The sequence below is a fragment of the Ochotona curzoniae genome, unplaced genomic scaffold (genome assembly GCF_017591425.1).
Source record: "Ochotona curzoniae isolate NIBS_2020 unplaced genomic scaffold, NIBS_Ocur_1.0 contig_1014, whole genome shotgun sequence".
In the NCBI taxonomy this organism is placed as follows: Eukaryota; Metazoa; Chordata; class Mammalia; order Lagomorpha; family Ochotonidae; genus Ochotona; species Ochotona curzoniae.
This window is the reverse complement of record NW_024464920.1, coordinates 38,624,188-38,649,572: the sequence shown is the minus strand read 5'-3', so window position 1 is coordinate 38,649,572 and position 25,385 is coordinate 38,624,188. Positions and strand designations below refer to the sequence as shown.

At 45.0% G+C, this 25,385-nt stretch overlaps 1 protein-coding gene across 2 annotated transcripts in view; it reads right to left on the bottom strand.

Annotated features, from left to right (window-relative positions):
* Positions 1-273: 273 nt before the first annotated feature.
* Positions 274-25,385, bottom strand: part of UTP20 (UTP20 small subunit processome component) — an 86,522-nt gene continuing 61,410 nt past the window's right edge. For both annotated transcript variants that reach the window (XM_040984217.1, XM_040984211.1), the window contains exons 38-62: positions 25,124-25,261; positions 23,708-23,847; positions 23,412-23,494; positions 22,029-22,318; positions 21,240-21,379; positions 20,868-21,024; positions 20,114-20,212; positions 18,315-18,482; positions 16,811-16,977; positions 16,019-16,160; positions 14,786-14,902; positions 12,910-13,080; positions 12,571-12,702; positions 11,432-11,542; positions 10,146-10,225; positions 9,666-9,735; positions 9,350-9,532; positions 8,415-8,546; positions 7,290-7,422; positions 5,986-6,173; positions 4,869-4,940; positions 3,174-3,398; positions 2,809-2,935; positions 1,151-1,296; positions 274-908 (exon numbers count right to left, since the gene is read on the bottom strand). In XM_040984217.1, the coding sequence (XP_040840151.1) occupies positions 753-908; positions 1,151-1,296; positions 2,809-2,935; positions 3,174-3,398; positions 4,869-4,940; positions 5,986-6,173; positions 7,290-7,422; positions 8,415-8,546; positions 9,350-9,532; positions 9,666-9,735; positions 10,146-10,225; positions 11,432-11,542; positions 12,571-12,702; positions 12,910-13,080; positions 14,786-14,902; positions 16,019-16,160; positions 16,811-16,977; positions 18,315-18,482; positions 20,114-20,212; positions 20,868-21,024; positions 21,240-21,379; positions 22,029-22,318; positions 23,412-23,494; positions 23,708-23,847; positions 25,124-25,261 (3,567 nt within the window). In that variant the 3' untranslated portion in view covers positions 274-752. The remainder of the gene's footprint in view (positions 909-1,150; positions 1,297-2,808; positions 2,936-3,173; positions 3,399-4,868; positions 4,941-5,985; positions 6,174-7,289; positions 7,423-8,414; positions 8,547-9,349; positions 9,533-9,665; positions 9,736-10,145; positions 10,226-11,431; positions 11,543-12,570; positions 12,703-12,909; positions 13,081-14,785; positions 14,903-16,018; positions 16,161-16,810; positions 16,978-18,314; positions 18,483-20,113; positions 20,213-20,867; positions 21,025-21,239; positions 21,380-22,028; positions 22,319-23,411; positions 23,495-23,707; positions 23,848-25,123; positions 25,262-25,385) is intronic.

Genomic DNA, 25,385 nt, shown 5'->3' with positions numbered 1-25,385 from the left:
CTGGGAGAGGATGTCAAACTGTGAGCCCAGGAAAGGGACAGAATTGAAAATCAGAGGTATGGTTCCCACTGGATGCATCCGAAGGTGGAGTCAAACCATGCTAACTCAGAGACCATCTTTGTGATATGTGCCAAATCCAAGTTGTGTCTTCAAAACAGAAGTGCTTAATTTTAATGAAGTATAATTTACCCTTTTCCTTTACAAGTAACACTTTTTGTATCTTTTGATATCCTCTGGGGCAAAACTCTACAAGAGGGTCACTACTATTCTTGGCTTATTATCTTCTATATAGAGTTTAGGATCATTCTGGTAGCCTACCAGTGCTTTTGCTGCTCAGAAATGCATTTACCCAGGGGGATGAACTTGGGAAGATCCAGCATCTTATGACCACATGTTCTTATTCATGAACCAGGTCATATTTGTGCAGATTTTTCCTAATGCTCTGGCAGTCTCCATAAAACTGGCAAATCGCTTACCTGGTCTATCCCTAACAGCTGTATTTTTTTTTCTTGCAATTTTTATGTGTATTTTTTGATAAAAATTTATGTCAAATTCTTTCACCAGTGTCAGATATTTTAGATAATGAAGATATGGTACAGTATGCAGCATTTTAATTAAAAAATATATGCTCATGTTATATTACACATAGATATATACAATCTATGCCAAAAATATAATTTAAATAATCAAACCTGGTACACACTTAAACCAGCAGACCAGAAAGTTCACACTCCGGAGTTAGAGTAAGTCAGCTATTCCACCATTGCTAACTGCTTCAGGCTCTGAGTTTTCTGTCTCTTGGCCTTATAGCCTGGACGTAGAAACTCTATCTTTCTCTTCTTGGCTTCACTTTTATTCTTGTGTTTCTTCAGCTTTTTCTTGGCAGCAATATCAGGATTGGTTACGAACTTGAAAAGAAAATAGGAAGTTCATATTACTTTTCAATGTTAAGGAAAGGTTAAATGGACAAAAGAACAAATGAAGAACACACAGCACTGTGTTCTCCTTTAAACATCCTGAATGCAGTAACGCCCGCAGTCGAGTCCCACGTCCCAAGCCCTCCTTGCGGTGACACACACACCGCGCACACTCCCGGGGAGGACGGCTCTCGAGCCAGCGGACATGGCGCGGTGTCACCCAGCCGACTTACCTCCAGAGCCTTCCTCTTTTTCCGCAGCGCTCTTTTCTCATTCGCCTGCTTTTGCACAGAGGCAAAGGCTAATGAGAAGTTCTCAAGGCCAACGAGTTTTTTGAGTAAGTCTATGATTTCCTGGGACAGATTCTTCAGCAGAGGATCTACTCACACAGAGCAAAGAGCACAGTTAGGTGGGACATACCAAACATCATCAAAAGCCAGCGTCGGACCGCACTGAAGCTCCACTGGCAACCTGTTACTGCTCAACACCGAACACTGGCTTTGGCAATGGGAGACACAGCACAAGTGTTGGACACAACCCTGCCAGCCACCAGCTTGCTGAGGACGGTAACACGAGGCCACAGGCCAGCTTCCTAGACAAGGGCGCAATGTTTTCGGTTACCCTGGTCTATTTGCTCAGCCTTGGGCAGCTGCAGGCAGATGTAAGATGGCTTCTCCAGTCCCTCTCTAACCTATGAATCACAGACTCAGCTCTGCCACAGTGACTCAGTAACTTTTTTTGTAAGATCAAAGAATGACTCCTTCAAGAAAGATGAAACGCTAACCCCCCCAGCACTTCTCTGCGTCCTGTCCTCAGATGCAAGCAGCCCACGGATGTTTGTCTGCAGTTTCAGGGTACCTTAAGACATCTGTGTTAGTTTATAGGCTTTTGGAGCCAGCGCTTTGCCACACAAGGCTAATCTGTAAGCTGCTGCTCACAGTCTTAGCATCCCATATGGGCGTGGGTTTGAGACTCAGCTGCTCTACTTTGGATCCAGCTCCCTGCTAATGACCTGCTAATGGGGAAGATGGCCCAAGTGTTTAGGCCCTTTCCATCTGCATGACAGATCTGGATGAAGCCTGGCCTATCCCTGGCTGTTATAGTCACTTGGGGAGAGAACCAGAGAATACAAAATCTGTCTCTCCCCCTCTCTCTATAACTCTTTCAAATAAGTAAATAAATCTGGAAGGATAAAGAAGAAAAACAGGAAATATTGAAATGATAGTTAGGAAATATTGCAAATAAAGATAATGCCTATGTTTTTGCCTTATGATTCTTGTTAAGTACTGACATTTGCAAGGTGGAATTACACAGGCAACAGAAATCTCCCATGTGCTGGTACACTCCTGAAATGGCCTCAAGGCTCAGGTCGAGGTCCAGGCCAATACTAGGGGCCAGGAGCTCCATCTTGGTCTCTCACACGGGGGACAGAGGCCAAGCAGCTGGGCAATCTTCCACTGCTTACTCAGGTGCACTAGCAGGGAGCTGGATCAGAAGGCAAGCAGCAAGACTGGAACCAGGGCTCATTTAGAACATCAGCATCACCGTGCCCCAATGCCAGCCCCTATGATCATTAAGAATGCAGTATTTTATGATTCACTATTGTTCATAGTTCTCTGAGGCTGAGTCACTTCAAAGAACAATTCCTTTGAATAATCTGTTTACGAGTGAAACATTAAAAAAAATCAAGAGTGCAACATTCAGTCTCAGACACGAGGAGGCTTATGAAGAGGGCCGGCAGACACAGCAGAAACAAGCCTGTGGGGTGGCTCACCACATCATCCTGAAACCTCACACGTTCTCCTTCCCGAGCTCTGGCAGGGAGGGGGACGGCGGGAAGAGGGAGGCACTCGGAGGAGCAGGTGCCCAGCGGGACGGGCAGGAGGCTTACCTTGCTCGGAATAGGTGCTGTTCAGTTCTCGAAACAGAGGCGCGATGATCACGGGGAGATAGGGCTGCACCTTGTCTACACCAAGGTCCATGGCCACGGCGCCGAGGAACTTGAAGATGCACGTTCTCTGTAAGGACAGACGGCGTTCACTGAGGAGGCATCGCTAACATGCAGGCTTTCAACTACACAGCACTGATTTGGAAAGCAGGATTCTGCCTCGGACCCATTTTGTCAGTACCAGTACTTGCAGCTGCAGTACCAGTTTCAGGTGGTAAAATTCTTAGGACTTCACATGTCACCAAAACCATTGCAACATATATTTTAAAGAAATGACTGATTCCGGTCTTCCTGAGTCTTCGTCCTACCTTTAAGGGGTTTCGGGGCGAATATGCGGCCTCCAGCTTCGCCATGCGGGATAATTTCTGGATGAGCCACAGCAGTGTGGCTGGCTTGGGAGACCCGTCCTTCACCTCTTCGGGGTCCCCCTCTGCCTGCTCCACCGCATCTTCTCCGACTTTACCTTCTCTGTCTCCACAATCAGGTTCCAGCAAATACAAGACTTTAGCTACAAATAACAAATTCTTAACAACCTTAAAAAAAAAAAAAAGGAAGACAGTCTGTGATTTTGAAACAAATGTGCTCATTAAAGTATAAGGTAAACTAGATATTCTACAATTAGAAAATAAAAACTGCTATTAAACAGATGCCTGAATTTTTTGATAATTATCTGAAGATCTTCCCTAATGGTGTGTAACTTCCTTGTACTCGGTCTAGTTCTGTCCTTTAAGGTCACATAAAATAAGTATTTGTTTGCATCTTAAAAGTAAACTTTTATCCCCATTTCTATTAAATTCATTCGACAATCCTACAGAAAAATAGTTTTTACTTGAGTGCTGATGAGTTGATTTACTGTAGCATTTCAATTCTATTTTAACACATTCCTGTCAGGTACGAACAACAGGAAAGAACAAAGGCTCAGAGTTATTAAATGACTCAACATGAAAAGAAAAGAAAACGAAAGTGGCTGGTCTCAATTCAAAGGTCTTCAGAACGCAAGTCTAAGTTCTTAACTGCTCGGGAAGCGCTTCCGTTCCTGAGTTCCGTCTGATCCAGCTGGTGAAATGGCCCCGTGGATCAATTTTGATTTTACAATGACCGACTCATGTACTGAGAGCATCTCTGTGACACCTGCCAGCCTCAGATGGAGGCATCGCATTCATTACCTGAATGAGGAAACCAAGCCTATTTTGAGTTTTTTCCTCGTTTGGCTACCCTGCTAGATGTCATGTGTGTCAAAAGTTTTCCCAGACACAGTGGTCAGAAGCCTATACTCTCTCCAAGACTAGTCTGGCCACAAAAAGTCAACGCCAGGCTTTTCCTTGCTTTCTTGACACTTGGCCTCCATGAATACATATGAGGTCTGGAGGCCTTTTCTGAACCTTGTGGTCACCAACACACATCAGTCTCTTACCCAAAGACCCATGATCAAGGAAAGGTCCCAGTTTCTCTCCTGCTGAGTTAATACTAGTTCAACTTGGCACCGCCTCACCCCTGTCTACCCTGGCAGGGTTTCTTGTGTCCCCTCTGCCACTCACTGAAAGCCTCCCTGCTCTTTCCTGAGCCCGCCACAGTGCCCAGGCACCACAGGTTCAGTGTTCGTGACATGACACCTAAAAGCAGTCTTTAGATAAAGCTTTGAGGAAATTCAGCATTACAGGAATGGGAAAAAAAAATCAGCCAATCAACTCTCTTCAAAATTTTGGTCACAATGTGGAACAGATACACGAAGAGCAAAGATGAAATGAGCTTCGTCAGCTGCCCCTGCATGTTCTGTCTGGGGATTTGCAAATGGAGCCAAGAGTTATCCCAACCGTAGACTCAAGAGTTGACCAGATACACCTGCATAGCTAAACATGTATGTGGATGTATGTCTGTATGTTGTCCAACTTTCCAGAAACAGGTTGAAACAAAGCAAATAGCAAACGCTGGCCTAGTCCTAGATTGCCAAACAGGAGCACAGTAGGTCTCTCCTATGAAGCCAGGAAGACTGTAATTCTTACCTGCTCCCCCAGAGACTGATCTAAGAACTTGGAATGCAACTGATGGCAAGAGGCTAGAGCGATGCTTTTCATCTGTGAAGAAAACAGCAAAGAATAACATATGGATTATTTACAAAACACTAACCCCAGGGGCTGGCATCGTGGCACAGGGTAAGCTGCCATTTCCAAAGCTAACATCTCACACTGGAGTGCCTGGTTGAAGTTCCAGTTGCTCCACTCCCAATCCAGCTTTCTTCCGACGTGCCTGAGAAGGCAGCGGCCGACGGCCGCAGGAACGGAGACCCTGTCACCTGAGCAGGGGACCTGGCTGGAGTTCTTAGCTCCTGACTTCAGTCTGGACTAGCCCTGGCTTTCATGACCATTTGAGAAACAAATTAGTAAACGAAAGATTTATCCATTTTTCTCTTTTTATTTCCTATCTGTCTTTGAAATCAACTATTTAGTAAAAAACAAAACAAAAAACCTTAACCATAATAACTAATCATACACCGGAGGCACCAGGTTTTGCTCCCAATGACCATCTCAGCAACCCAAAGAACCAAAGATTCTCAGTCAGCAACGACGCAGTTGCCTCCTCTTAGCTTCCCTCAGCATTTCAGCTCACAGGATGTTTTCACACCCCAGTCAGGTACTTGCAACAATTCTTAAATTCTAGGTAGAGCACTTTGATGCTTTTTTTTCCCTGCTTCCTCTTTTCCTTTCTATGCCTATTCAATATTTAGAGTTCCATTTATAAGACAGACATTGTGTCAGGCCCTAGGAAATCAGAGACAGACGTAACTGGCCTCGCCCTAACATTTCAAGGCCATGTTCTCGCTCGGTGACTCACAAAGCTCGGAAGGAGGGAGGACGGTATTCATTTCCAGCAGTATGAAAGAAACAAGATGGCCATGCTGAATGAGCAAATTAGAGGCCTGAATAGACTCACAAATCTAATAGTTATCTTTGGAAAACCTACGGTCTGGGGTGACCTGTGCAACTGCTGACGGTCCCCTACTGATGCACCTGTTCAAGAGTTGCTGGTTGCAAGACTTTCCCAGGAGACCGCTCCACGAGAGGGCTGAGTCACAAGGAAGTCTCCTGAGGGTCACCAGAGAAGGAAAAGATTTTGCGTTACCTTCTGGTCAAGGTCGCTTGTTAGGAACTGGACCGCTACCGGTTCCGAGAGCTTCTTTTTAGCTTTTTTGGCATGCCATTTTTGAACGAGCTCCTCTGGCTGACAGGAGGAAAACAGCAATCCAAAGATCTGGGCTGCTGTGAGCCACACCCAGCTGTGTGGGTGTCTCAGGTGGGCATGCACGTGACCTAGGAAACCAAAAGACAACTTCAGATGCCCCAGAGATCTGCGACTTCAGCGGGAACATGACTAGATGACGCAGGCCCCGTTATGTGCCTGAGTGAGGAACCGAAGATGAAGGAACTCAAGAGGGGTGGAGATGCTGGGATAACTGGAGAGTCAAGCCCAGGGCAACAGATGGCCACGAAGAGACACGAGTACCCCTAAAATTGGACCAGTTCCAGAAGGCCTGGTTTTGGATTCCATCGGTATCCACACTCAATATTTTCATACTTTCTGAAATGACTAATGCACATTTGTAGTTGGATATATTTGTGTCTGATAGTGACACTGGTAGCTTCAAGTAGCTCTCTGGAAAAGTATTATTTATTGAGGGCTTTCTATGTGCTACCCATAGGAACAAGTGTTTTGAGAGGTCTCAGTGGAGCCACCACACAGCAGGTCACAGTGACTGCCCTGCTTCTCACGGTCGCTGGGCTCGTCACGAGGGGACTGTGAGCATCCATGCCAGTGTCTCTTTTTCTGGTGAACCAGAGTTGGACATGTCAAATTAAACATCTTGAATTCATATTTTGTTTCCTTTAGCGAATCCCACAAAGTTTAAATAGATTAGACATATTTATACCATGGGTTACATACATAATAACTTAGATACCTAATATGTTACAGCACAATATTAGGCTTACTCAAGCACAACAGAAGAGGACAGGAAAGTCTATATGGAACCAACAAGCCTCTCTAAACCCCTGGCTGGAATCAGACGACATGTAGGTCCGTCACAGCATCCTGCTGCATGCTGGGGTAAAACTGCAAGGATGCGGAATACACAAATACAAGCAAGGAAAAAACACGCACATTACAGTATCATCAAATAGCAAACAGCACTGAGAATTTTTTCCCTTTTATTATATAATTATTAATGCCCTCTTATACAATGAAATCGAGCAGTCTTATTTCTTGGTCATAATATTTTTTTTCCAGAAAAAGACATTTTCACCATAATTAGCCTGAAAGAATCTTTCAATTCTCAAGTGTTCTTATTCTAAGTTCCCAAGTCAATTTCCAGCAGTTCTACTGTAAGTAATATGTTTGTTTTCAGCTTTAAATAAAAAGGAAACACTTACTCCAGATTTTGCTCCATGTCTCTGCAGGCTTGGTGTGCTGGATAACGTTGCATTCCTTGATGAGCTTAGTCATCAGCGTGAGAAAGCTGAAGAGCAGGCGGTCTGCAGCCTTCTCCTCCGCCTCTTCCACGACCTAAGACAGGACGCTTACCTCTGTTAGGTTACACAGGTAGATGTTTCCACGGCAGCCTGCAGTCACACCTGGGTGTCCCAAGCTCAGCACTCCTGGCACTCTAGGTCAGAGAGGGCCTTGCTGGGCAGCGGAGGGCTGCCCTACCCACGGGGGGATGCTCAGCTGTACCCCTGCCTCTCCGCCCACCAGGCACCAGCGGCGCACCTACCCTGTAGAGTGGCAGGCATTTGGCCTGGCAGTTACACCAGCTGGCATCCCTGCACACCTTATTGAGTGCAGAGTCCCAATCCTGCTCATGACTCCAGCTTTTGCTGGAACACCCTGGGATGCAGCAGTGGCCACTTCAGTGATGGGGTGCGTGCCATCCCTGTGGGAGACCCAGCTTGCCTTTCTGCTGCTTGCTTTTGCAGGCATTTGAGCAATAAACCAGTGTATGGAAGCCCTCTTCCTGCCTGCTTTTGCCCCCTTTAATAAGCAGACAAATAAAAATTTCTAAAAAACTCAGTGGAACAACTAAAAAAAAAAAATCAGGTATTGCCAAAGGAACAACACTGCCCAAGTAAGAACTTTCTCATATACTGTAAGAGACAATTTACTTTAGCTCTTATTTTATGTATTTATTTATTTTAAATGTGTTCTTATTTCTTTGAGAAATGGAATGACTGAGCTATACAAAGAGATCTTCTACCCATTATTTACGCTGCAGCAGCCAGGAGTATAAAATGCCACCTGGTCTTCCACACGGGTGGTGGGAACCAGGTGCCTGAGCTCGCACCTGTAGCAGGAAGCTGGATCAGAAGTAGAACCAGCACGTGAACTGCAACATTCTGCATGGGAAGCAGGTCTTTAGAACCTCCAACTACAATGGATTCTTGTTTTTACCACTAAAAAAATTAATTTCTGAATGCAAGTGATACGCTATCAGCCATACCATCATAAGGTGAGAAAGTATAAAGCTCGGCGGCAGCTCCATTTTCCAGAAAAGCACTTACATCTTGAAAGTTGTCAGGGTCAATCGTCCTTTCCAGCACAGGAAGAACAGTGCTAAGCCTTCTCTCAAAATCGAGGCCTTCGTTTTCCACAAACAAGCCACAGATGAGGGCAGCAAGCTGTCTGTTCAGGCTCTGCCAGAAAGCAGTGAACCATCACACAGTGTTCACACAGGTTCACACGGTCCCCAAAGTGTAAAACAAAGTGCACGTTATATCAACTTTCAGAAATACCAGAAACATTCTTCATGTCTGAAATCAGCAACATAAAAACATACTGTACACAAACCTTCGCGCCGCCCCCAACAGAGCAGTGTTCCTTTGTAAGTGACATGTATTGTTATCCACTGAGTATTTATATGTACATATTTTTTTCACATTTTCAGTTAGAAAGAAAAAGGAATAGCAACAAGTCTCATTCTTCCTCCTAAATTTTGGGGGTCTGCCACAAAAACATCGCAGCAGATGGCGTAGCCGTACACGGTCTCTCATCCGCAAAGGCGGGCCCCTGACGATGGGGACAGAGTAAAGAACAAGGTGACAGAATGACACAGAGTACACCCCAGAAACCAAAGGAGCAAAACTGGAAAGGAAGTTATTTATCAACAGAGGCAGGTTAAGTACGCTATGCTACATTTATGCAGTACTTTGCCAACTTTACTGAAATAATAAGGACACAGCTGATTTTTTATGCTACTTTTTATAACTTCTGACACTTCTTAAAACTTTAAGAATATATTTGTTATAGAAAAAATTAAAAAACGAAAAACAAAACAACCCCCCACACAAAAAAAGAACAGATTCTTTGTGTGACCAGATAATAATAAAGCTACCTGGGACAAATTAACTTAACAATATATGATATAATATTCATATTCGAAGCATGTATGCCAAAAAGCAAAGCCTTGATGATGAAGTATTAAGAAAACAGTCCTTACTTTCTTTGCTCCAAGCCAGGAGGTGACCATTTCAAACAGCCAGTCCTTCTTCTCCAGACTGATTTTACTGAGCAAGGATTTGATTGTCATGGACGCCATTTTTTTGCACATGGCAGAGTCATCATTCACCACCATGAGACAAAGAGGAACAAAGAACATGCCACAGTTCTCGTGGAGAAGTCCCTGGAAGAAAAGAGCCATTGACGCCCAGACTCCAGGAGGACTCCCCCGGCTGCTGTGACAGGAGGGGGGCCGAGGGTTTTCCGCCAGCCAGGGAGGCAGAGGGCAAAGGGTCTGTCGGGGTGCCCCGCAGTACCTGAGGGAATGTCTCAAAGAGATAGGCGATCATCTCCAAGGTGGACTCTCTTCCGGTCTCATGTTCGTAACTAGGGCAAGAGCATTAGCGGATGGGTTAGCAGCCCGTGCATTTACCAATAATCATTTAAAAAAAATTAAAATAATATGTCAATGTGTCAGTCTATTTCTTCAAGAAAAAGGAAGCTGCATTCATTTCTTCAATATTAATAGTTGTATATTTCTACCAAGCTACCCAGTTTTAAAATGCCACTTTGATAAATCTCCAACGTTCTCCTAAGTGGATTCTAATGACATCCAAGAACCAGATGGGTTAACAAGCCACTCGTACACTCACACAAACACACAAGTCATAGGACTCAGCACAATGATAACCAAGCCCGAGTCATCCACGGTGTCTAAGCGACCACGTCTCTACATTCAGACAGCTGCCTCATTAATGCGAAGAAAGGACAATGCCCCTGCCTTGGAGCTTGCTTACTTCAGCTGAGCCAGCAAGAAGTCCAAGTTTGGTCTCAATTTGTCGCCCAGGGGATAGTCAAGAAGGTATTTCAGAAACACCTAGGAACGAAAGCCATCAAGATGATTATTTGCATCTCCAGTCTCCAGGATTTCTATGTTCTGAGCTGCTTCCTAGGACATACTGGTAGGTTTTAAAAATCCTTTAAAAGAGTCACCCGCCAGCCTTTCCAAAGGTCACAAGCTCAACCTGCCTGGAAGGCCAACACTGTAATCCAGGTCCTGGTCCCACACGGAGGACATAAACCAGTCCCGGTCCCCCTCGGGCCTGTCAATCACGGCTCCCTCCCTTGCACGTTGCAGGCAGATTTCTCTTTGAGAGGTGAGGGGATGGACTAGTATGGGCTGTGCTTCGGTCCCATTTCCTCCCCTTGTGTGACTGTAACAATGGGTGACAATACTAACACCAATGACAACAGCTAAGGCATTTGCTAAATCCCTTCTGTGCACCAAACATGGCGTTAATTTTTCTTAATTCTTACTGCTCTCTTAGGGAGCAGTGATAGGAGTATCTTCTTAAATGGTTGAAGAGAATGAAACTGGCACAGAGGTTAAATATCTTGTCTATGTGACAAGGCTAGAATTTGGTGTCTAATCTGGGTCCAAAGGCTTATTTTCCAAGCCATGATTATCTTCCTCTTTAGTAATAAACTATGAGAAGTAAGGCAAATTATTAAACTTTCTAAGGTCTGACTTGCTTCCTCCATCCCCTTTAGGCATAAATGAGGACTCTGTTTTTTTGCAATATAGTTATACAAAGCCATGATGTGTGGAATACATTTTTTTCTCCCTTCCACTCTGGCCTCCTCAGCAACTCAATTATACCTTCAACCCCCAAGTTCAGAAATCCTCATTCTGGGTCATCACCTGCACTCACACCATCTTGGCAGGACAAATGCACAAACACAAATCAATCACGGGTCACTCCAATGCCCACAGATTTCAATATCTCCTTACTGGTCCTGGAAGAACTCCCTGCATCTTTAACAAAACATCAGGGCCTGCCCAGGCGCCTCCTCCCGCTCCCTCACTCCACCTTCTGCAGAAGTCACTGCTGGGCATTCTTCCTTCCTCACATTTCGGTTGAGCAAATCTCTGATCTCCTGCACGAAGGCACCCGAGTCTCAGCACAAGGCAACCACATCCCCAGTGCTCTTCACAATTCAGCCATGTGGACACCTCTAACTAGAAGCTGAGTAGACAAGGCAAGACCCAGGTCCTGCCGTGGGGCCATCTCTCAATACCCACCTGTCTGCACTGGACTCTGGCAGGCTCGTTTTGTGCAGAAATAGCCAACTTGGATACTTTCCGCATGACATCATCAATTTCTGGAACCAACAACTTTCTTGATAAAATAGCCTAAAATACAAAAGGAAAAGATAGACTCATTCCAGTGTGTTTTAGTGCAGACAGAAGGAAGAAGCTTTGATGCCATTTCACTACTTATTTTCAGGAATTGTCTACTAATTAAAGTGCTATATTCCAACACTTTCTAGACATTTGATGCACGGGCTGACATGCTGTGGTGTAGCAGCTTGAAGCCACCACAGAGCAGCAGTTCAAATCCCAGTTCTCTCTGCGAATGTATCTAAGAAGGCAGTAGCCATAAGGGAGTCAAGGATGGAGTTCCAGGATGCCGGTTTTTTTTTCCTGGCCAAGCCTCACCTGTCAGGGTCATTTAGGGACTAAACCAGCAGATCAAAGATCATTCTGGAGGCTCGGTGTGGTAGCTTAGCGGGTAAAGTCTCTGCCTTGCATGTGCCGGGATCCCATTATGGGCACTGGTACATTCTCTGGCAGCTCCACTTCCCATCCAGCTACCTGCTTGTGGCCTGAGAAAGCAATCGAGGATGGCCCAAAGCCTTGGGACCCTGCACATGTGTGGGAGATCAAGAAGAAGCTCCGGGCTCCTGGCTTCAGACTGGCTCAGCTCTGGCTGTTGCAGCCGCTTGGGGAGTAACCCAGCAGGTGGAAGATCTTCCTGTATCTCCTCTGACTTTCCAATAAAAATAAATCAATCTTAAAAAAAAAATCATTAGCCTCTCCTCTATCTCTGAAACAAATACACAACAAAACAAAATATAAAGTGAAAAACAGATGTCTCTCTGTGTATTTCTAAAATAAACAAATACAAATCATTTTTAAACCTGGGGTGAGAAATTTGCACAAGCGGTTGCAGCACTGGTTAGGACACGCGTGTCGCACATTAAAGGTCCCCGCCTGACTCTGACCCTAGGGGCATCAGCATGGCTCAAGCAGCGGGTCCCTCGGCTACTGAGCTCCCGGTTCCTGGGTCTGGCCCTGGTCCAGCTCCAGCCATTTAGGGAAGCTCTCTGCCATAACCTGCTGTCCACAGTGTAAAAGCCAGTGCTGCGGTGACACGGTACCTTGAGAAGACCAAACGCAGTAGCTTGTCTCGAAGTGTCGTAAATGTCTTCCTCAGCGTACGCCAGGAGGACTTGAAGCTGTTTTTCAGTTATTTGGTACGACTTGACTTTCTTGACAAGGATAGTCACACACTGTAATTTATGACAGTGAAGTCAGCACTCAGCACATTCCACACTTTAGGTACAGAGAAGTAAGACATAATACCTCAACATTTTTCTACACAAAATAGCAACTGCCTGAGAAAACGATCCTGGAAAACACTTGGACCAAGGCAACACGGGGCAACCTTGATGCTGTCTGTCCTGGTTTTGTCAAAATGCAAAGTGAAGACAGCTCACCTTGAAACAGTTGACCACCAGGTGGAAATTCTGACCCCTTGCTGCCCCAAGTTTTGCGTAGTTCTTGAGCAAAAGGAAGAGGTGTTTCGTGAGCTTTTCTGCCTTGGTGTCGATGGCAGGCAGAGGGAACCTCAGCACCCAGATGAGGCACTGTAAAGCACCTGTGGTCACCTGCAAGGACAATGCCAGTCAACGTGGCCACACTGACGATGCGGCAGCTGAGGCTGCAGACACCGCAGGCAGCTAAGCTGAGTAAACGAAGCTGTGCACAGCTCACTCGGGCAGGACTGTGGCCTGGGGCACAGGAAGCTTCCCACTCCCTGATGCCGATGACATTACTGCCTGTCTATAAACCAGTGAGAGCAGATCACAAGAAGCAAGGACACTGCACATGTATGCCTTCTCTGCTTCCTAGACTGGCACTTCAAGTGAGCCATGCTTACTAAGCTAGTGTTTTGTATACAAGGCACTCCACTGTATAATTCAGTGACAAGAAGGACACCACTTCTGCAACAGAAATTAAGCGTGGGAAAGATGAACTATTACTTAACAGAGTGAAATGCTATGCAAAGAACAAGCTGGGGCTGTGGGATTGCAAAGAATCACCAAACCTCTGAGGCCAAGCCTTCTAGAACGGATCAGCTAGCTTAGCTCTGCACAATATAACCTGCACTGGCTGTTCTGGGGGCCTCTGTGGGCTGGATCAGACGAAGCAGGGGGGCCAGAAAGACCAGAGTTTACACCCTAGCTCCGTCGCCGATTTCCTACTGCCTGTGGGGATGCAGCTGACCTCTCGGTACCTTCATCTGTAAGGCACGCGATGGAAGAAGTGCAAGTAGTACAGGCCTCTGGACATGAGGGATCTAGGTTTATATTCTACACCTATGACTTGGCCTTAGCTCTAGCTTTTTCACCTACAAGACAGAAACATGTCTGTCTTGGCTCTGGTGTTCTGGCGTAACAGGGAAAGCTGCCCAGGGGTGCTGACATTACAGATGGCCTCCAGGTTGGGCCCCAGCTGCTTCACTTCCCGTCTAGCTTCATGCTAACTAACAGCCTAGGAAAAGCAGCAGAGTGTGCGAGACCAGGATGAAGTTCCTGGCTCCTGGTTTCAGCCTGCCCCGAGCTATGGCCATCCACAGTGAGTCAGCAGATGGGAAACGTCCAGTATCTATGTTTCTCCCTCTCTTTCAAATAAGAAATTATTAAAGAATAAAAAGATACTGGGGCCAGTGTGGTGGCATAGTTAGCTAATCCTCTGCCTACCAGTGCTAGTATCCCAAATGGGCACTGTTTCATGTCTTGCTTGCTCTAATTCCAACCCAGCTCTCTGCTTACAGCCTGAGAAGGAAGCAGAGAATGGATCAAGACCTTAGGGCTCTGCCCCCATGGGGGAGATCAGAAAGAAGCCCCTGGCTCCCAGCTTTGGATTAGCTCAGCTCTGGCCTGTGCAGTCATTTGGGGAGTAAATGAGCAGATTGAGCAGATGCTGTCACTATCTTTCCTCTCTCTGTACAAATCCACCTTTCAAAACAAAAAAGAACGAAAAGCATGCAAGTATATGAATGCATACTTAGAGGCCGAGACGATCAGAAAGAATGTCTAGTTTCGTAGCTTGGAGCAGTGGCAGTGACCGCGGTGACGGTGGCGCTGCCCGACATAAAGACACACCACGGCACCCCTCACACTCAAGTCATGAGAACCAAATGAGACAATCAATACATCTAGAAAGGCTTTGGCAACGATCGCTGGCAAGCCAGACAGGACTGCAAGTAATGCAGAAAACAGGGGTGCTGGAGCATGTCCAAAACCCCTTTCAGTCCTCTAGCCGCTCCAGCACTGTGCAGGACACGCTCTCCCAAGCGGCAGCACTCACCTTCACGTCCCGGGACGCCAGGCAGTCTATGAGCAGAGGCACGAAAGGGTCCAGCATCTCCAGGGCATGTTCACACGAAGACTTGATCTTGGAAGTCTTCAGGCTCAGATGTAACAGCTAAAAGGTTTCAAAAGCACACTTTGACCCATCTGCCCCCAAGACCAGATGTGGTAGAAATGGGAAGTGATTTTAAGAGGTAAGAAAGGTTAAAACGTTTCTGTTTAAGTCATTTTTTAAAAAAAAAAAAATAAGAAGCTGCCAGAGATCACGCTGGTGAGCCAAGAAGGAGCTTGCAGGCAGCTGAGCCGCTAAGTCCGTTACCCAGTGTTTGCGCGGCCTGTCCTGTGACTCCAGGCACGAGCTCAGAAGTAGGACTTAGGCAGGACCAACACATGCGGTTCCTCTCTTGAGGGATGTTAGCCAGGAACAAAGACTCTAACGAAAAATTAAATGCAAACGCTGGGCCTTTGAGGGGTGAGTGGCTGGTGAGGTCCCACGCTAGCATGGGCACGATGACGGAGCAGAGCTGAGGGGCAGTCAGCAAACTGCCCGGTGTGTTGTAGGAGCACAACATGAAGTTAGACTCTGCTGCCCAAATGAAGGACTGGGTCCTCTCTACAGACACATCAAATGATCGGACCTGCGTTTCAAAAACCTTCCCACGGGCCCAGCGCGGTAGCCTGGTGACTAAAGTTCTTGTCTTGCATGTGACAAAATCCCACATGGCTGCCAGTTCATATCCCAGCTGTTTTACTTCCCACGCAGCTCCCTGCTTGTGGCCTGGGAAAGCAGTAGAGGACGGCCCAAAGCCTTGGGACCCTGCACACACACACGGGAGACGCAAGGGAGGTTCTTGGCTCCGCATCAGCTCAGTTCCGGCCGTTGTAGCCACTGGAAAAGTGAAGCTGTGGATACAAGATTTTTGTCTCTGAAATTTGACTTTCCAATAAAAAAAATAATAGATCTTTAAAAAAAAAATTCTATCTAAAAATAATCATTTAAAAGGCGTCTGAGCAAGGCAGTTGAGAAATCCTAATAAGCGCTGCATCAGAACCATTAATCCTATGACAATTATTAACTACTGGAAGAGATATACAAGAAATGGACCAAGCCACCTTATGCACAATTGGGCATTTCCAGCAGAAGTGTGCATTCCTGGCTAATTCTGCGGAAGACTTACAAAAGGTTTGTGGTCTCTGAAAGCAACCTATCCCTTTTAATGCTAATTCTTACCCGAAGTCCAGATTCAATAAATATGTGCATGTTGGTCTTCCTGCTCACAGCAGCTTTCGGTCCGGTCCGAGTGGGAGTCGGCGGAAGCAGAAGGCAGCTCGGGGGTGGCAGGCGTGGATCTGGTGCAGGGGGTGCTGGGTTTCTGTCAATCATGATGGAATGGAAACAGCAGGCGCAGGCGCGTTAGCTGAATTCCAAGAAGCTGCCCTGGGGTCTGCACGGGGATGGCAGCTCAGCAGAGCCTCACACGCCGCCAGCTGCTCCCTCCGGCCCCCACGACCACAAGAAACCCAGAGATGATCAGATTCCTAATCAAGGTCACGAGCGTAGCACCCAGGAACACAGGGCAGAAGGGCAGCCCTGCAACTACAGTGACAACATTCCCTTTGTCGTCTGCTCTGAAAACAAATGTCAAGGAATCTTTGAGAAAGGGAGGCAAATCCCCATACCTTACCAACACTCAGCGTAGTTGAAAGTCTCTGTTTAAATCTCTGTTTAATTACAGTAAGAGGTATATACTTACAGTCACTCTGAACGAAAAGTGAAAATGGCAACAGAAAAATACAAAAATAATGGACTGCTTTCATGGCTACCTCATTCATAAGAGAAGCAGTCTGAGAAATTGTATCATGTCACAGAACAGCACCATCCTATAGCTCAGGTGAACATATTTTTTTTTCACTAAAGCAAATTGTTATAAAATGACCCACTGAAGAGTTAATGAGAAAGTCAAATAAATAAGCAAATCAGAAATAAGCACCTAAAGGCTTTCTTTTTTTCTCCAAAACTTACTTTTCTTTCTCTGTTAACAGGGGGAGATTTTCGCTGACCAAGCCGTAACTGAGCAACAGGATGGCCTCCGCCGTCATGTCCTGATTGACGATCAGGCCTGCTATGATTCGCCGTAAGGCTTCATGCACCTTCCGGGCCACTTTCAGACTCGTGGTATTTTGTAAGATCTAAAGGCAAACATAAACACCACGGAGATGTAACACAGAACGCAATGTGTTTCCCAAAACATTTTTTCCCCCTAATTGGAAAATACATTCTTCATAAAATTTCAAATGGAGATACAACATATACAGCAAAAGTTACCTATAACCCCAGACCCGACACAGGCCCCTGTGAGGGCTGCCTGCCTCTGCGCTCTGTCGCTGACACCTGGGGACACACAGTCCAGATCAGATGAGAGAGACACTGCCACGGCACCAAGCAAAGGCAATGACGAATGAGAGCTGCAATCTCCAAGCCTCAGGGCTTGCTATCAGCTCCGGGTAAATCAGAACAACCTGGCAGAAGCTCAGGCTCACCAACGCCAGCAGGAGACCCAGTTATTATTTTTAGGTACTGACTCGACCAGCTGCAGCTTCCACCAGTACCGAGGTTTTCACTGACTTTCCTTTCACATTTTTTGGTTGTCATTAGGAACTATGCTCCTTACATTAAAGCACCTAATTTGGTGACTTTAAAAGCAAAACAAAAGAACCAGGGCGAGCTGTACATCAGTCCCTTGGGACCTGTCTGGATCCGGATTTAAACACCTTGTGGACATGCAAAACCACAGCTGCTTCAGTCTGTCATGGTGCAGGATTTTCATACGAGTAGGTACCAAAAAGTTCATGAAAATTCATCCTGAATTTTCATTCCATTTCTCCACGACGTTTTTTTTGAAAGGGAGATTTTTATAGAGAGCAGCAGATTCAGAGAGAGGTCTCCCATCTACTGCTTGATTCTCCAAGTGGCCTCAACAGTGGGAGCTGAGTTGATCCAAAGTCAGGAGCCAGGGGCTGCTCCCGGGCCTCCCATGTAGGTGCAGGAACCCAAGGTCTCAGACCATGACCCACTGCCTTCCCAGGCCATTAGTAAAGAGCTGGATTGGAAGTGGAGCAGCCAGAACTTAAACCAGTGCCCATATGGGATACCAGTGCTTGCAGGCATTTAGTCTCCTATGCCACCACACAAGCCCCAGGCCTCCAATTTTTTTTTTTTTCAATTTCCCTTATATAACCTACTCTCAAACACTTGAAATCATCTCTAAATTATTCATGACATCAATGCAACGGAAATGCTTCATAAATATTTGCTATATTATGTTGCTTAGGAAATAATAAGGAAAAAAAAAAAACCCTGTACATGCTCAATACAGATACAATTTCTTTTCTGACGTATTTTTAATCTGCAGTTGATAGAACACACAGACGTGGAAGCCCTGGGTGCTCGGAGGGCTGGCGGCAAGGCTCCTTTCAGAAGCTCCTGGGACTGGGAATGTGGGGATTCCCTACATCGAATTCCTTACCTCTTTTAATGGAAGGATAAGTTTTGTTACTTGATCTTTTCCTATAAACTTGCCCAGGATTTCGTAGGAATCATAACTCTTGCTCCTCCGTGCCTCCATGACTTTGGAGAGGATCTGTTTTACTTCCTTCTCTTCGGCAACGGCACCAAACAACTCGCGGTTAAAAATCTTGGTGGGGGAAAGAGCAGACAAACACCCGTCACGTACGGGAGAACATGCAATGTCAGACCGCGCAGATCCAAGGAGGGGAAGGAGGGCAAGGTGGGCTGCACTGCAAGCCAAGGGCACGACTTGGCGCACTTCACTGCAGCCTGGGTCTAACTACTACGAGAGAAATCCAGACAGAAACAAAGGCTGACCCTAACGGGAAGCAAAGGCAAAACACCTCGCAGACACAGGAGAACACTTCAAAAAGCTCATGGGAAATAGAACTAAAAGGTAAATTTATTTTCATGCAAGAAAATTCTTAAATATATCCATCTGAAGAACAGTCCACAAAAAAGTTCAATGAAAATGTGTTTTATGAAAAAAAAAAAACAAAAAAAACCCAAACATACAGATATCAAACTTGCCTCGTAGCAGAATTGACGTATTGATTCCACATGCCATGACCGTTCAAAACCTTAGTTTGTTTTTATATACTTGAGAGGCTGAGTGACACAGCCCAAGACTGGGACGGACTGAAGCCAGGAGCCAGGAATTCCTTTCGGGTCTTTTTGTTAGAGACAAGACCTAACTACTTGTGCTATGTCTTGTGCCTTCAAGGCTGCGCATCAGCACGACCCTGAATCAGAAATGAGGCAGCTGTGCCCCAAAGCAGGTGCAGCAACAGGAACACGTGCGCCCCAAGTGGCAGCGGCATACACTGCTGTGTCATGATATGCACTTGGCAGGAACCTTCGCAAGTCTCATCATACATACATAATTGTGTATCGGCAGATTTTTCTTTTTAGATAAAACATTTACAACTTAATTATACAAAGCAATATAAATATTTAAATTGAGATGCAAAATGTTAATGTCCACTTTTTAAAAAATAAATGCAACAAAAGGTTCTATAGCAAAATTATTCTATTCCTAATCAATCGGCCAAGCTATCACATCGTCTAATTTTAAAAGTTGATCTTTAGGGCCCGGCGTGGTGGCGCAGTGGTTAAGGTCCTTGCCTTGAACGCACCGGGATCCCATATGGGCGCCAGTTCTAATCCCGGCAGCCCCGCTTCCCTTCCAGCTCCCTGACTGTGGCCTGGGAAAGCAGCAGAGGACGGCCCAAAGCTTTGGGTCCCTGCACCCGCGTGGGAGACCCGGAAGAGGCTCCTGGCTTCGGATTGGCTCAGCTCCAGCCGTTGCGGCTGCCTGGGGAATGAATCATCAGACAGAAGATCTTCCTCTCTGTCTTTCCTCTCTGTATATCTGCCTTTCCAATAAAAATAAAATAAATCTTTCAAAAAAAAAGTTGATCTTTAATTTCTTTACTATTATTAACAGAGCTTAGGGAAACACATTTTCATATAAATCCTATAATCAGATCTCTAATTATTCCATTCATACTGATTGTTGGAAGAGAGTTTTTTGCTCATTTCAAAAGCTCTTGGTACAGAATATGAACTTTGTTTCCAGAGAGACTGTACCAATTTATAATCTGTGAACAGTGGCAGAGTACTTACTGTATTTGGGTTTTACCTCTTAAATGTTATTTTTATTCTTAGAGCTGCTAGGATTTCTTATTTTGCAAACTTTTTTTTTTGCATCTTTTGCCTACTTGAGAAAAAACTGGGATTCCTTTCTTTCAATCTTACCTCAATCATTATATCTAAACAAGAGTCCAAGTCTCCGACCTGGAGCTTGCTGCTGAGGTTTTGCAGCAACATGTAAACGGTGAAAGTCAGCACGTGCACCTGAAATGATAAGCAGGGTAACGACATGAACATTAGAACACCCTGAGGAGCGCCGACGAGCATCCTGGCCACAGGAAATGTCCGACGTTCCACCTGAGAGGGCCACCCCTTTCTCTGCTCACTGGGCCTGCAAGCTACAGCACTCCCCCAGGGGCCAGCTGCACTAGAGTCGCACTACAATGCAATGTCCATCAGGTCCCTGATCGCTAACAACTCCGGGCACTGTTGGTTCAGTGCCTCGCGTGCTGCAGTGAGGGCCTGATAGCCAGAGACACTCAGAGGGTTTTGTGTTCTGCCTGGAGCTCCTACTGTTTTCATCACGTGGATGTTTACAGATGAGTGTTTTTATCCTTAATATCTGTGGAACTAGGCTTAGTATAAATAAAAATTATTACCAAGGATTCAGAGAATAGAAAACATGAAATTAAAGAATTTCAGTCATGTAACAGATTCATAAGATCTTAAAAAAAAAAATCAGAAATAGGAACTTTCCTTAAAACTAAAGTCTTTAATGTAAACTGGCACCTTTTGAATACGGCTGCCTGTTACCTTTGGTTCTTCACTGAGGACAGGCCAAAAGCCCCTTGATGCGCACTGTTCACCTGCAGGTATCCCACTGCAACCTGACTCGCCCGGAAGCACGTGACGCCTTTACCTGATAGCCGCGGACAAGGGTGGTCTGCAGCTCCTTCAGGACGTACTGCAGGAAGTGCACCCCCAGATCCTCTATGATTTTTGCCAGCGTGCTGCGGGCAATGTCTCGGATTTCCTGTGCTCTGTTCTTGAGGAGGGCACACACTTTCAGCAAAATGCTAGGAAGTGAGCAGGGAAGACGACCATTCAAATCCATGGCAGCAATGAGAAATAACATTCTTTCTGTCTCCTAATCACTCATCTCCCAAAATTCCCAGTTTGGACTGTGAACCACGGCAAACAGGATTACTCTTCCCAACCAAAGGATTCGGGATTCAAGGAAGAACCAATTTTGAAGGCTCACTAAACTCTCAGATTTCGCTAACCAACATACCTCGGCAGGTTGGCCTCCATGACGTCTTTTGGAAGGGAGTGCATTAGCTTCACCATGGCAAACGCTAAAGGAACTCTGACCACTTCCTCATCATTCACAATCTTTGACTTGATGAGCTTATGCTCTTCTTCTCTTTTAGTCTGTAAGAAAAATTTAGGTTAAAGTACAATAAAGCATTAGGACTTAACAAACACTGTAACCTTGCACAGAAAGATTACATAGGAAGACAAGCTCTTATTGTATACTATAAGCCCACTTCCATGTTTAGTATTTTCTAAAGAAATTAATGATAATTTGGGAATAAACCTTTAAAAATTATAAAAGGAATAGGACTCAGAATGTTCTGTCATTCCAAGAAACACATGGAAGAAAAAAAAAAAGGCCAATTTTTATGTCTTATGTTGAGACTATAATGAAATATGCAAAACATCCATAAGGGCCTGACACAATGGCTTGATTGGCTAATCTTCCCCCTTCAGTCACTGGGATCCCTTGTGGGCACCAGCTCATGTCCCAAAAAGCGGCAAAGAGAATTAGGCTGATTTTTTAGTACGGTTTTTGGCAATGTAAGTCATCTGATCATGCACTTCAGAGAGGCATGGGCACGGATCAGTCACATGGAAACCACAGCCAAGGCGTAGTCCTGCCCAGCCACAGCAGGCAACGAGCCAGAAGCTGCTGAGAGAGGAGATGACCCATGAAGGGCTGAGGCAGTGTGACACGCAGAAGCTGAAGTCCATTAGGGACCAACAGGAGTCCTGGTCTGACGGGCCCCAGCAGCAGGATTACCGTGGATGCGAGGCATTTATGGAGCCTGGGTAGGATATCCCCGGTGATGGCTGTTTGGATATTTTGAATTGTTCTCTCCAACTCTTCCTTATTCCGCGGGAGGGAGGAGACAGACCCCGCGGTGCACTCGGGTTCCTTAGGTGCTGCCCCTTCTGGGTCGCCAGGCTCGTGACTTCCTGGCTCTCCGTCGTGGCCTGCCAGACTCGTGTGTGGAATTGCCTTCTCTTCCTCATCTGGGTTTCCCAGCTCCATGGCCTCCTGCTCCGGTAACTCGGTCAATTCCGTTGTGTCCATGTTTACATCACAATGAAAATCCTCTAGAATCAAAAAACAAAACAAAAAACCTTTGCAAAAGCTTCTGAAGCCCTGCGCTTGAGTTTCCGAGAGCAACAATCTACACTCACGAGTGTGAAAACCAATGGGAGCCAAAGGTTTTTATGCAGAAATTTCCCTGATTCCCACACTCAGCTCCTTAAACAAATTGAGGCAGTGGTATTCGGGGCAGGTGCACTAGATTTGAAGGCTGACAAATCAATGTCCAGCCACTGGGTTTTGGCTTCATCTTAACTGCCTGCCTGGCAAGGGTACTGTGTAGGTAAACAAATTAAACTCAAACACAGGTCTGGTTCTTTCCAGTTTCAGAAAATTAATTTGTATTTACTGACTATGTAGCTTTGGAGAAGTCACTTTACAATTCCAGCACCTCAGTTTCTCACATCAAAGATATGGGGCAGGGCTGCCAGCGTGGCACCACAGGTTAGGTCGGAACTGCACATGGGCACTGGTTCAAATCCTGGCTGCTCACTTCTTCCCTAACTACCAGCCACTATGGCTGGGAATGGCTCAAGTGACTGGATCCCTGTACCCTGACTTTGGGCTGGCCCAGCCCCCACTGCAGCTATTTGAGGGGTGAACTAGCACATGGAATCCCTCTCGCTTTCTATTTTTTTTTTTAATTTTTTAAAGCATGTTTCAAAAAGTATTGTAAAATATAGATTCATTTAAAGATAATAAGATGCTCCATAAATTATGATCTGGTTATAATTCCAGAAATTCACTATTAAGTTTGAAATATATTAAGTAAAAAATGCATTTAATACACGGAATCTACCAGATATCATAGAAAATAACACATTTATGTTGGTTGCTTATTCCTGTGTAAATCTGCAGCTCAGGATTCTTCACTAATAAACTATGTAACTTTTCACTCCAGATAAATCAAGTTTTGCCAGAATATGTAAACTGTTTTAACTCCCTCATGACACACTCTGCTACAAGAATAGCAAAAGAGAGTAACTGGGATTTTGCCATCTTCAGTTCACAATCCCAAATTATCCAAGAATAAGGTGGCAATATAGTTTTAGAAAGTTTCAAAAAACTTACTTTCTTCATTCTGAATTTTTGCCATTTGCTCCTCAAGTGTTTTGTGGTCAAAGTGGAATGCGTCTAACACGATTACTAGCAAACTGTTGGAAAAAAAAATACACAGAAATGTTTGACTACTTAAAGGAGAGAAAGTTTAAAGAATTGTACACAATTTCATCAGCAGTCTTAACATTAATAAGCATTAGCATGACCTCCTTAAAATAAGGCAAAAAGCAATGGAGATCATAAAGACTAATTCAGGAAGTCATTTTAAAATTACATTTTAAAAAAGAAATAAAAATGTTTGCTTATACCTGACCCCCAACTTTTGGTTGATCTGTCCTGTCTGTAAGACATGAATGAAATGCTTCAAGTAATAGATGTATGCTGGCCAAGAGAGATGTTTGCACACGGCCCCAATGGCCTCCGTGGCCGCTGCGGTTATGTTTTCATGCTGTAAAGTAAATCAAGAGTGTCAGCGTGGGACAAGCATTTATGAATAAGGCATGAGGCTAAAAAGGCAAACGGAGGATGATCAGCAAAGACGAAAGGGAAAGAAATGACTGTAAACCCCAATAAATAGCTAATCAGCCAACAAACCAAATAAAAAAATTACAAAAATGACCCAAGTGATCCAACAGAGGGAAGCAAAAGGGAAAAAAAAACATACGGTTAATGAAACACAAAGAAAAAATTAAGCTTAAGCCCAACATTAGTATATTATTAACATACATATATCCTTAACATAATTAAATAGAATAAGTATGTTAAAAAGACACCGTTGGATTGCTGAAAAAGTGTCACCTATAAGACTCAGGCCAGAAAGAAATGTAAATTCACAAGTAGGTTAAAAATCTAGAAAGTGTATTTCGGTGCCCAAAATTTTGAATTGGTTGTGCTCGCTGGATGTTCAAACTGAAATTTAAATGAAAAATCTTGAACTATTTCCCTACAGATTATTTATATCCTCAGAGAATTCTTTCAAGCGTTTTTGAAACAACAAAGGAAATGAACTATTGTTGGAGGTCATATAATCAAAAGTATAAATTCAAGCCACAAATTTAGACATTGCTGCACTTAGACTTGAATTTTTGTGATCAGAAATGCCATCACTTATTAATCTATTCAATTAAAAAATATTTATTCTGTTCCAGTGCTGGCATAATAGTCAAAACAGCTCAAGTTCAAAACCCGATTTGGAACAGTCACCTCACGTCTCAGTGTGTGGTCCTCTAAAACAGTGGCTGACTCTGCACGGGGCGCGGGCAGGGGTGAGGGGAAGCGCTCGGGACACCGCCCGAGAGCCGACGCAGTGCTGGATTCAGACAGGGCCAGACTATGCATTCAAGTCCCTAGTGGCTGATGTATCAGTACAAACAGTTTTGTTTTATTTAATTTCTAATGAGCTATTTGGGAAAATAACATACTCTGTTGACCAATGGAAGCTGCCAAAAACTAAGTCCTATGATACAAAAACAAAATGATATGCGACAATTTCTAGGAAGATCAACCTTTCGTGGTTAGCCTTTGTGAATTCCCAACAGTGAAAACTACAAAGAACAGACACCATTTATGCCAGACTCACTATGCTGCCAGGAGCAGCTGAAGGGCTCCAGCTCACTCTGAAGCCTCTCATCGTGGCGATGGCATGGCAATGCATGCCACCAGCTCTTTCTACATTCTGTCCAGGCAGGGGCAGAGGTTCATGGGTTCTAGAGCTGATGCCCTACCTTGAGCATCTTCTCATCAAAGACTGGCGTCATGGCATAGGGCATGATGTAATTCTGAAGGGATTTAGAGGACAGCGCAACCTTGCCTTCCAGCAGCTGCTTAGCCAGCTTCTTCAGGGCCCTGGCTCGCCGGTGGATCTACGAGTCAGATGCATGACAAATCAGTTACTGAACAATCTCTCCTACAACTAGCTTGCTTCTAGAATCACGTGTTCCTTTCATGAAAAGATCAGAGTGGAGCACAGTCCCTGTGTTACATGAC